The following is a 12,089-nucleotide window of genomic DNA, read 5'->3' as shown; positions in this document are numbered from 1 at the left end:
AGTAAAATAAAAAGAACAATATTGATTTAGTATTTGTTTAATTATTCAAATTTGTTGAACTTGGCTGTATGGTCATGCAGCCTTTGCCTTTTAGTTTATGTCAGTGTCAAATCTTTGGCGCCAATTTAAAATGTATTCAGGAATTTTAGTTTTGATAGTTCGCACTTCGAATTTCATACTTTATTTCGGGCAAGTACTTATAAATTCGATTGCCTAAAGATGAAAAGAAATGATACACTTCAGTCAAAAACATTATTTATTTCTATACAATTTACATTTGCGTCACGAGTGCAGCTCTATAAATAACTTTTTCTATTTTTACAATTAAGTTTTAAAAAAATCTCAGAATAATGTGTACTTACTATTTACATATTGACATATTGTTCTCACCATTTTAAACTTTTATTTATACAATTCTTCTTTTATTCTTGATTTGTGTGAAGTCATTTTGTTGGAATATACTGAGATGTGTTGAAATATTAATTTGTGAAGTGGAGATTCTAATTTGAGCAAGATTTTAGAGTTATCAATAATAAAATATTTTTTAGAAACAGAAATATTTGTCACAAGAAAAATAATAAAATCTTCAGCAGGTCCACTTTTATGAATTTGTTATTTGTTTTAGGTTTGGAAAGGACAGAAGTATGTTTAGAAAATGCAGGAAAGGGTGACATGTACAGTCGCAGGCAAAGTTTAACAATCGAATAAATCCGTACCATATGAAAAGTGTTTTTATACAAAGAAATAAATCAATATAATGTAGACGTAACTAAATTGAAAAGTTAAAAAAAATCAAGATATTCTTTATTTTGGCTTACTTGAAGACTTATAAAATACTTTTTATAAAAATATTGCATTTGAAATGGAATATAGGGATTTTGTATGGGTAAAGAGGTTTCATAGGGCGGAATTATTCTAAAAACATTTTTTAAAACATGTATTAGATACGTCTACATTACAAGTTGGTAAACATAGGTACAGATTTATTTCCAATTTGTAAACGTTTGTACGTGTCGTGTATGAAATGAAAGATTATTGTTGTGTTGACATGTATTTAATGTTCACATTGTAACTACAAGACCTAATCCAATGAGACTAAAAGGAAAATGAAAATTACAATATTCTTAAAACATATGCCAGAGTGCTGTTTCTTGTGTTATTTTTGTAAAGCAATTCAGCGTTTTTGTTATGCGTGATTTTAGTCACTGAAACTGAGTCAGTTTTAATGACTAAAATTAGTCATAGTGTCAGTCCATGGCGTTCAACAGAGTAGAATAGTGTCATTTGTCCACAACGTACATAAAAAACAAGGAATAAATTATTAACAATCCAAAAAGAATTTCGCATTATATATTTCTCTGTACACTTAAACACAAAATTGTAAGCTATCACGACATCGAAATCCTAACACTAAAACACTTATTTTTTTCCATTTGAAAATATTTCTAGAGAAAAAGATATGCATCTATTTACCTGATAACATTGATTTATTTTCAGCTATTTAAGATATCTATTCTTTATGATTGGCTATAACACTGTTTATTGTTCTCCGCTCGCTAAAATATTATTAAAATTGACGTGTTGCAAATTTACGGATGTTAGGGCGTAGGGGGGAAGTGTAGAGGCTTGGAGATCATAAACAGCAATATAGACAAGCTAGCACGAGGGCACACCATACAAACATCTATTCTTAAATAAGAACGAAAGTATTAACGGCGCAAACTGTTACAAACTCCATTTCAGATATCCCAAGAGCGTACCGTGTGTTCGTCACTTTTGTGTCGAAACGTTAATTTTCTAAGAAAAATTTATAGAAAATCCATTACTGTCATATTTTTCCCACTAATCGAATATAATTGACATCGCAATGACACTTACTACTAGCCTAAAGAGTGCTAAACTATATCTTATAATTAGATTTTTGGTTCTTAAACAGTTTAGAGTAAAATGGTTAAAAAATGATGGCGTCTAATTTTTATTAACATCCCTAACATGCAAAAATAATAAAAGAAACATGCACACTCCAAGCTTGCCTAATATTAAAACAAAATAAAACCCAAATATTCTATCTTATACCACTTTTTTTATTACTTGTATGAGTTCACAATCGCGGTTACATAACAACCGATTTTCGAATATTTTTCGGGTAACTTAAACAACCGAAACGGGGCAAAAACGAGATAAAACAAAATTACCAACATATACTCACGAACTAATATCAATTTTACTACAAAACCGCAAGAACGGGTAAGCAATACCATTCTCAAAACTCTACTAAATCAAAACCGTCGAGTTTGAAAATGGCACTGTTGTATTAAACTAAATTTTTCTAACAGTAATTCATAAAATGGGAATATTACTTAACCAATACCTAATAAACTAGTTTCGACAAAAAAAAAAAAACAAAATGCACAATGCATCCGACGGGGCAACGCCCCATACCAAAAAAAAAATAAAAACAAAAAAGAAAAAAATTAAATGGAAATGTAAAAAATGTGTTATTCATATAATATTATGAAAAAAAAAAAACATGTTACTGTGTACTAAATTATATTAAAGAATCTAACTGTTAATGTCTTTATAAGTGTGATCTAGATCACAAATTGTAAATATAAAGGAATTATTACTTTCGTTGCCTTTGTAACAAACATCACCCATGTGTTTTATACAGCTGGCAACTTATTGTGTTGGGGTGAATGGGTGGAAGTTCAATTATTCAAAGGCAACGTTTGTCCCCACCCCTGTTCCCCCCTGTCCCCCGCACTCGTTGTGGTGTGCCTGTGTGTGTCTGTGTGTTGCCGTCCGTCTTGATATGTGTGTGTGAGTGACCCGCCGCTTTCGCCGTTAGCTAGAAGCAAATAGTCTTATGTGAGTTCTATGTACCGATTATTATCACTTTTGATCGCGAAACTGAACGTTTGTTTTACAAATTTCTGTATTTTTTTTTATAATTTTTAGCTTTTTTCAGTATTTCTGTGTTAAGTTTTATTTTAAAAATGATTATGTAAAACAAAAACATACGTTTTTTTCGGTTTCGGGATCAAAAGTGTGTTAAAATGTTAAGTACCCTACCATATGTTTGTAAAAAGAGTATGAAAATAAAAAAAAGAGGTATTAAAATGCAGAAAAAAAACAAAAAAGAACATAAAAATAAAAAAAAAAGAAGAAAATAATTTTTGAGCAAAATTAGACTGATCTGTGTTTTGTTAATATTGTGAAAAGACATGTATGTACGTTATATAATAGACATATATTAATTTTTAATTATTTGTCTTCGTGATATGTAATTTCGAAGCATAATTAGATTTTTTTTTACAACAGCCGAATACATTGATACTACATTATAATAGATTTTTTTAGAATTTGACATATAACATTGACCGACGACTGTACATTTAAAAGTCTTTGCCCGTCTCAACACAAGGCTTTAGAGAAAATAATAGAAATTGACATACTTTCGACAGGACAAGCATTTTAACAGACGGACACTGCTGTTTTCAAAAAAGGATTTTATAAAACAAATCCGGTTAAAAAAAAAATACCGGTATCATAAATTTGGGAAAATACAAAATTCACTTCCGAGAATACCGAATTCATTTTATAAATCCCTATAAACTACTACATTGAGTACAAATCTAAATTGACAAAGCGTTAAAAAGCATTTTGCCATCATTTTATTTATACACTACAGTAGTGTCCGCCTGCGAACCGTACACCTATAACTACAGGGTGTAGCAAATTGACACATGTACACATCACATGCCGCACAGGGATATGTCATAATCTAACTTAACATATAGACTTGTATGTCCACATACTTAGACATATAGCGTATTTTTCACTAATTTATAATTAGAACGATATTTTACTTGACACTAGAGTACTTGATTGTTTTATAATGTCTATTGGCGCGAAATCAACTTTATCGACAGCATATGTACATTTTTTTTTTTAAATCTTTACAATGTATTTTATTTATAATTTTTAAATCTAACGCTTTAAAACTTTGGCTTATTATTTGGCTTAGATAAGAAGGAACGGAAAGTATTAAGCTGTTTGTTTGGTGTTTTCAACAGTGCATGTGGGTTTAAATATAGTAGGAATAAAATATTGTAGAATATTTGATAGATATGCTTACGATATTCTATTTCGGTAATATACATAATAATAATAATAATAAGGTTTCGATTTTTACATTTTAGCTTGTGTCTTGGACATGAGTCTAACTGCTAAGACCCAATGCAATACTCATTTTGTCATTTATTAAATACAAAAAAGAAAACCGAAAATAATTTTTAATCAACTTTGTCCTATATTTGTCGATTAATTTGTTTTAAAATTGCGATAATATTGTCTGTAAATATTTAACACGTAATTTGTGCTCGAATAACAACATTTTAAATACAAAAATACATTATATTACAAGAATATTAAGGTCCCCAAAGCACTGTTGAAAACACACTATCAACATATTATTCAGATATTTTTATTCATTACGTTTACTTGTCAAATGCTCCAGTGTCAGACATATTATAAAGACGGGTACACATGACTGCATATACAGTACGCATGCGCATAACATGTAGTACATCACACGTGGCATACATTGCACAATTTTTATTACACACGTAAAATACTTGTGCAGGCAAAAAATATGCTTGCAATCATGCGCACCCGCCGCAAGATTCACTATAAAACGTGAAAAACAATTAGGAAACACCGTGTATATTTATTACAAGAATAGATATTTTGAGAGAATAACAAAATTTATATAATTATATAAAAGCTTATAGTTTCGCATGACAGTGTCTTGCGCCGACGGAATTTCGGCAAAAGACGAAAAAGGGATATTCATCGGAATAAAATTTGATACGATATATATATTTTAAAAGGGATGACTGAACACATCTTTATTTCGTACGTACACCTGTGGCAGATAATCATTTAAAAAAAACAGAGACCAGACTACAAGGCCTATTTTCGCTTGTCACTAATTTTTCATAATAGCTGTGTCACTTTCATTAAAAGTGTTATTATAACAATGTGCTTTAAATATATAAATGTAGAATCCGATCTCTAATAACGGGAATTAAGCAAAAAAATAAAATAAAATAATCTTGTCTATGGTCCCTACAGTAAAAAAAAATGGAATATTGTACAGAAATAAAAAGGTCAGTCAAATACTAAATAACATACATAAATATATTGCTTTATTGCTATGTATTTTATGCTTAAGATTTTTGACTAGACTGAGAGTTGCCATTTTCTGACAATACACACTGTGTTGCCAACGTCAAAACTGTCACCACGTTTCTAGATTTAAAATATATAACATTTGAAAGCATTCCGATACTTAGGCCGGCAATATTTCCAGATAAAATTATGACAACACAAAACACAACATTAAATAGTAGAATACTATATCGATATAAAAATAAGGAAGTTCGTCAACGGACCGGAGTCGAAAATGTATTTTTTTTTAACTCGACTAATTTATTTATACGTATATATTTTGGCTCCTAACTATACTTTGTGCAGAAATTAATACACTATACACAATGTTTTTTATCGGGATCGAAAATGAACCCGAAAAAAAACATCACACTGTACATAGGCGAATATAAGTACAATAAACACTATAATTAAAAAAACGTAAAAACGGACAACTATAATTCATTTGAATTCTATTATCAACATTAAGCTGGTAACATTTATCTTTGGCTTACCTTTCAAAAAAAAAAACAAAGTACATAGACAAAACAACCTTATCCTCACCCATCAGTGCTGCCAACTTATAAAAATGTCATACCGACATAACATTTGGTCCGACGTTCTAAACGCAATTTTACATGTCTTTTGTTTAACCACGTCATTTTTTTTTTTATTCTCCTCGCGCTTTTTTTTTTTTACACAATTACACTAGGAATACAGTTTAACGTTTCTTACTAGTACTCGTGTTCGGCCATGCCGTTATTTTGCCCTTGCCGTTGGTTCTGGTTGGGGTTTTGGTTTTGCTCCTGTTTCTGCTGCTGTCCCTTGCCCTGGCCGATTTGTCTCGAGGATGAGAAGCAGAGCTTCATCACGAACGGGAATTTCGCACCTGGAAACGTTCAGCGTGAAGGGTTAGTTACCTTAGATTGGAATGTAAATATGTGGGTAATTGGCATAAATTAAAATAATAAATTGAGCTAATATTTGTAAATATTACAACTAATCTCTATAGATTATAAATTATGTGGGTAGTTGGTAAAATTGAAAATGTCAAATTGAGCTAGTATTTGCGATTATTAGAATTGAGTTATTTTAACGATCATTGCTTTAAGAGTTTAATATTTTGTTGATGGAAAGAAAAAACTGCAACATGTTTTTAAGAAAAAGGGTCTCATTTTCTTCTCGATAAGTCACAAACTCATATTTTTTGCGCGACTCACGAAAAAAAATTGTAATTTAAGACAACTTTTCTATATTTAATTTAACTTAAAAAAAAGAAATGATTTGTTATAATATCATCGAACAGTAAATTTTTCATTGTATACTATGTTATATACAGGATGTACATATTGTGTTAAAACATGAACCCACCTGGATGCTGTATGGTGGCGTGGTTGCACGCCATAATAGCCATCACCGACTGCGAAATGTTCTGAAATTCCATCAGGCCCGACGATGATCTGGAATGTAGGAATAAAATTATTGTACTGTAATTTATTATAAAGTATTATTTATTGACCTAATGTAAAAAAAAACATTTCTAAGAATAAAAGTGTTTAGCCCAAGTGTTTTGATACAGAGTATTTGATTTTACTTTACGTTTTAATAAAATCACATATTTATCTTCTTGAAAATAATAATACTCTAAAAAAAGGCATATACATTCCAGCGAAGTCAACTGCCTTACGCTGCTAAGAAATTAAGCAAAAAAAGAAATATAAATGGGTAAACGTCACCTCTCACTCTTGAGCGGGAACTTGGAGATGGTGTGCGGCGGCGTGACGCCGTAGTCCTTGAACACCTGCAGCAGCTGCTCGTCGGACACGTCTGGCGGCGTGTTGAAGAAGTGCAGCACCTGGAAACAGTCACCATCATCATTTATATTTCTTATTATTGGTACTCAGTAACGGACTTACTAATGCGAGGCTTTTTTACCAGCTTGGTGAAGGGAAGTTATATCACTCCATTGGAACTAAGGTGACCTGACTTAAAAAAGACGAATTTGTGGGAAATGTATAAAAAAGATTTGAAAACAATATAGAAGGCAGTGAATTGGGCGATCGTCGAAGGTGAGAATCTTTATTTCTATTCAATATTTTTTATGTTTCTCATCATAGGGTTATAGAGCATGCTCTGGAAGGTGTTTTTTTTTTTACCAAAATCACAAAATATATACCTATATAATAAAAAAATGTTCAAAATGAGAAAAACATATGTTACCTTCGACGGGGCTGTATTCTGTTCTTGTGTATGGACGCTGGTGTCAGGAAGCGGTTGTTCTTGTTGCCGACGTAGTCTTTGAACGAGGGGCTCTTGTCAGGCAGCGGGTATGGGTTCATCACCTCGGACAGGTACGCCTGCTTCGAGAAACTGTACACGAGGAGGTTAATAAGTATGATATAATGATTATGTGTAAGTCAGTCTGGATACATGTAATTATGTGAACTAATTTAATACTTTAAGTTGCCTACATAATTGAAGATAGATTGATGAAAAATTCTTTATTGAGCACCACAAAAGTAAAAGAATTTTTTTTGACGCCTTTTATCTTTATTTTAGGTCCCCAGATCTCCCTAGATCCTTTGGCCTCTCTGGAACGTGGGGCGCCACGCTCAACCCACCCCTAGATACTGCTAAAAACGAAACATGTTTTATTTCATGCATTTTCTATCCCCTTACCCCTTCTTCCCCCTAAAAGTACCCCCACCTATCTACGCTACGCCACTGTCACTTAATGTTGCTATTGTTTATAGGCAGCTGTTACGCATTCCATCAGGCGAGCATCGTTTCCCATTCAAGTGTATAAAAAAGGAATATCTAATTCCATTATAGTTTCTCGAAGTGAAGATTCAAGAGGGTGCAAATTTGGCGAATATTTTTACATAACATTGTCCCTTTTAGTTTTAAACTTCTTGTAAACTTTTTGTTCGGAAGCTTTTTGGGCATGGCAGAAAAAAGTTTTATGTGAAATAGTACGTGTAATACTATTTATATCAATGATTCTAATTATGATGAAAACCTTTAACAATTTTATAGATAACGATTCTGTTCATAATGATGGTAACATTAATATTTATGATAATGATGTTGACGTTGACGATTTTTTTCTTTTTTTTTATATTTTTAAGGCTTGATCGTAATTCAAGACTCATTTTGTATTTCTTTTTTTTTTTTTTTTATAAATCCCTAGCCCCTTCCACCTCTGCAAGACGTTGACGATCATGACGCAACTTACGCGAGTGTGAGTGTGTACTCGCCGACGGTGACGTTGTTGAGGTTCTGCACGCAGCGCTCGACGGAGACGCCGTCGCCCATCTGTACCATCGCGGTGCCCTCTTTCGTCTTCAAGAACTTTATCTGGAACACGGTTTTTTTGGATATTCGAATGCAAAAAATATACATTATTTTTTTCGTGAAAAAAAAAAATAAAAAACAAGTGCTGAATATATGAAAAAAAACATAGACATTATTTTTATTGTTATTATTTAAATTTCATGTGACTTATACACAATAAAAGGAGACATATTTACATCAATTAGAATAAAAAAAAAATAAGGTACGTGAAATACCTATGTACCTACCAATAAGCGTAATGAGAGACCACTCTAATCTTTTCATCAAATAAAATCCGTACCCAGTGGGACATAAAAAATGATATTACTCACTCTGACGACATTCCCGTACAGACAGCACAGGTTGAACAGTCTATCAGCGTTGGCGGTCTGCGGGTCCAGGCCGTACACCATCATCACCGCGCCTTGCTGTGGAGGACCGCCCTAACGTCACAAAAACGGTTAAACATCGAGCACTTAACCTAAATGCCCTTTCCGTTGTACATGGTGTCCATCATTGGACACGCGGTCAGGCAATGAGAAACAATTAAAAAACACAATGAAAAAGAAAATACTATTGGCAATGGGATTCAAATAAAATTTAAGGACAAAAAACATTAAGTAAAGTTTTTTTACAATAAAAAGAGAATACGTAATTAGTGGAGTAAAAATTATTAAAAAAAGAAAAATTCAATAATGAAAACAAATAAACAGCGTGAAATACGGATTAGGAAAATAGTTTTTTATAAGCCCACCACTATACTAACACTTTGCAAAGCGTCATTCGTAGATCATGGGTCCATCTGGAACTGATCATTTACTTTCAGATTATTCTGCATTAGACTATGTAGAGAGTACGGAATGCAGTCTCGAATCGAGATTGGCTAATTGAGATCCCGCAGTTTAATTTGGCATCAACGGTGGGCCATTTGTTTCCACCAATCCATTCGAAGACTCGAACGACATTACAACAAAAGATCGCCAAGCCCACGAGCTTGAATCACGAAACATAACTCGAGATCTCGCGAGAATGCATTCCTTTCATAGACCCTGGATCTTTTCCTTCCATATGAAGTCATTCTACACTCTTAACCAAGGAGGACTGCGTAGCTTTGAATGTGTAATACCTGGTTCTGTGGCGGCATGGACGGATGGTGCATCGGAGGTGGAGGCACGAATCCCTCACCGCCATAACCCTCGGGCCCGTAGCCGCGCCCGTCGCGCTGTGAATACAATAAATATATTAAACACTCCGAAGAAACATTAATATCCGCTGGAAAACTTGCTATAGTGGCCCAGGTAAGTTTCGCGTTACGCGATCAGCCTGTACGGACTACTACGGGACTGCTACACCCTTGGTTGATAGTGTTGATTTGAAATGATAGTCCAGGATACGAGAGAATTCATATATTGATAATTTGCTTATTGATAGTATGATACTGATGTTAGGACAGGAGCACGCACGACCTAATGCAGTCTGATTGCTTTGCGCACTGATCTTATAGGTTTAATAAAAGCATTGGTGTGGCGTAAAGCGTTGACGCTGCAATGCACTTACTGGCTACGAGCTAACTCGTACACAGCCTGTGTATATTCAATTTTAACAGGCAAGCATTGTCTTGACTAGCGAGAGGTAATCTCTCCTCAGTAAACTCTATCTGGACCCCACTCTGCTTACCATCAGGTGCAGTAGAATCTCTGACGTAATTTTTTTTAGTTGTTATTTATCGAAAATTGTTGAAGTATTGTATTCTGTTGATTGTTACAGTATTATGGTAAATAAATTACCAATAGTAACTTTTACGAGTCAAGCAATACAATTCACGTTTACTGCTGAACATTGCACGTGTTATAATAAAAATGCTGTGAATGTTTTAGAACAAAAATACTGTGAGGGTATTTATGACATTCCTTTGCTATAAAAACACTGAGAATTTAACAGACCGTGGCACTTGGTCGTGTACACTCGTACCGATCGGTTGGTTAGTGAATTATTTGTGAAAGTATTTCTATACACAGTGATATTTAATTTTTTAATTAACTCGCTTCCGCTCCTAACACACGCATTCATATTACAAATAGGCAATCATCCAAATCGATAGTATTACCAGAAATTACTGATTCAACGGCAATCTTGTAATGTACGGGATTAGTCTAAAGCCGTAGACATATAGGATAAGTTGTATATAGAGTTGAATATTACTTGATACGTATATAGATAGCTATAGAAATAACACTAACATATACATATCATTTTGACATTGTGTTACTAAATGAAACCACATATTATCTCATTGAAATGCGAATGGCAGCACACAGTCCCATCAAAAAAAAAAAACAAACTGATTAATTAACCACATCAACTCACGATTAATTAATCAACACAGTCCGGAACGGAATTTTTACCGGTATTCCGGACACTCCGGTTGATTAAACTCGCATGGTTATTAACTGGGTCGGGTGTTACGTTTACTGTTCGCAACTCGAGTAGGAATCGTAAAATTTTCGTTAATTGTGTTCATATTGAAGTGTGAAAAATGTATAGAATGTGGCAGTGGCTTTGTTGTATTGCGGTAGTTTCGCGCTGGGATCTCAGGTTCGATGCCTGGGTCAGGTAAAATTATGGGTTTTTCTGCTCGGATACTGGATTTTGGGATTTCATTTCGGCCCATAGAAACGACATGTTAATGTATTGTTGTAGTATATTAACAAAGTGAGACTGCCTCGGTTTCGTAGTTGTACTCCATGCGCAGTACGACAGCGCTGAGGTTCTGGGTTCTAATCCCGGGTCGGGCAAAGTGATATTTGGGATTTTATGCTCAATATCAGCCCGGAGTCTGGAATTTGTGCCTGATATGGCGATAGGCTCGCCCCCTATCACATCATGGGACGGAACACACTTGGCGAAATGTGGACGCCCTGGTTGCGCCTCTGCATACCCCTTTGGGTATAAATGCGTGATATTGTGTGTCTGTATTAACAAAATGGAACACAATTTGTATAATTTTAATTTCTGCCGCATGTTGGCATTACTGTCGGCGGTTATGTCAAACCCTTTTACCTGTTAACTGTTACTTCTAAAATACAACAGAAATACGTATCTAATATAAGTGCTTTATTTCGCAAAACTTTTACACAATATACCGTATTTTAATACGAAAAAAAAACATCAATCCTTTTCTTACTAATACAATAAAGAAAGCGAAAATTTTTAAAATGTATGAATGTTACAAGAAAACGCTGTAACACTTTGACTGATCTAAATGATATTTATTGCACAGGTAGACCATAACCTGGATTAACACATAGGCCACTTTTATCCCGGTAATATTGCTCCCGTGGGAAAAAATGGAATTTCTAATTAGATTTATCAAAAAGATGGCGCTGACGTCGTATTGTTTAAGAGACTTTTGTAGCGACAGAGACTTGACTCGGACAAAGCCCCGAGCAACAACTAGTATAAAATAATCTTTTGGCACTGTCACGTCTCCTATAAATTCTAAGGGTGCAGGCACATAGTGGTATATTTAAAAACAGAATATAATT

General features: G+C 33.7%; 2 protein-coding genes across 4 annotated transcripts in view; one reads left to right on the top strand and one right to left on the bottom strand.

Moving 5' to 3' along the window:
* The window catches only part of LOC115452193 (heterogeneous nuclear ribonucleoprotein L-like), a 464,908-nt gene that overhangs the window by 408,169 nt on the left and 44,650 nt on the right, over window positions 1-12,089 (top strand). The gene's annotated exons all lie outside the window — the stretch shown is intronic.
* LOC115454052 (heterogeneous nuclear ribonucleoprotein L-like) lies at window positions 244-9,778 on the bottom strand. 2 transcript variants are annotated; one of them, XM_037437312.1, is made up of 8 exons: window positions 9,671-9,778; window positions 8,877-8,987; window positions 8,447-8,568; window positions 7,432-7,581; window positions 6,948-7,066; window positions 6,583-6,671; window positions 5,947-6,100; window positions 244-2,848 (listed from the first exon to the last, which is right to left on the bottom strand). In XM_037437312.1, exons 1-6 carry the CDS (start codon window positions 9,701-9,703, stop codon window positions 6,655-6,657), a joined length of 552 nt encoding a protein of 183 aa, XP_037293209.1. In that variant the 5' UTR covers window positions 9,704-9,778; the 3' UTR covers window positions 244-2,848; window positions 5,947-6,100; window positions 6,583-6,654. The 2 variants fall into 2 exon arrangements, with proteins under 2 accessions (XP_037293209.1, XP_037293205.1); XM_037437308.1 differs by having other exon boundaries at window positions 8,877-8,972; window positions 9,671-9,768.

This window comes from Manduca sexta, chromosome 2, assembly GCF_014839805.1.
Source record: "Manduca sexta isolate Smith_Timp_Sample1 chromosome 2, JHU_Msex_v1.0, whole genome shotgun sequence".
Classification (NCBI taxonomy): Eukaryota; Metazoa; Arthropoda; class Insecta; order Lepidoptera; family Sphingidae; genus Manduca; species Manduca sexta.
This window is presented reverse-complemented; position numbering and strand designations above follow the sequence as displayed.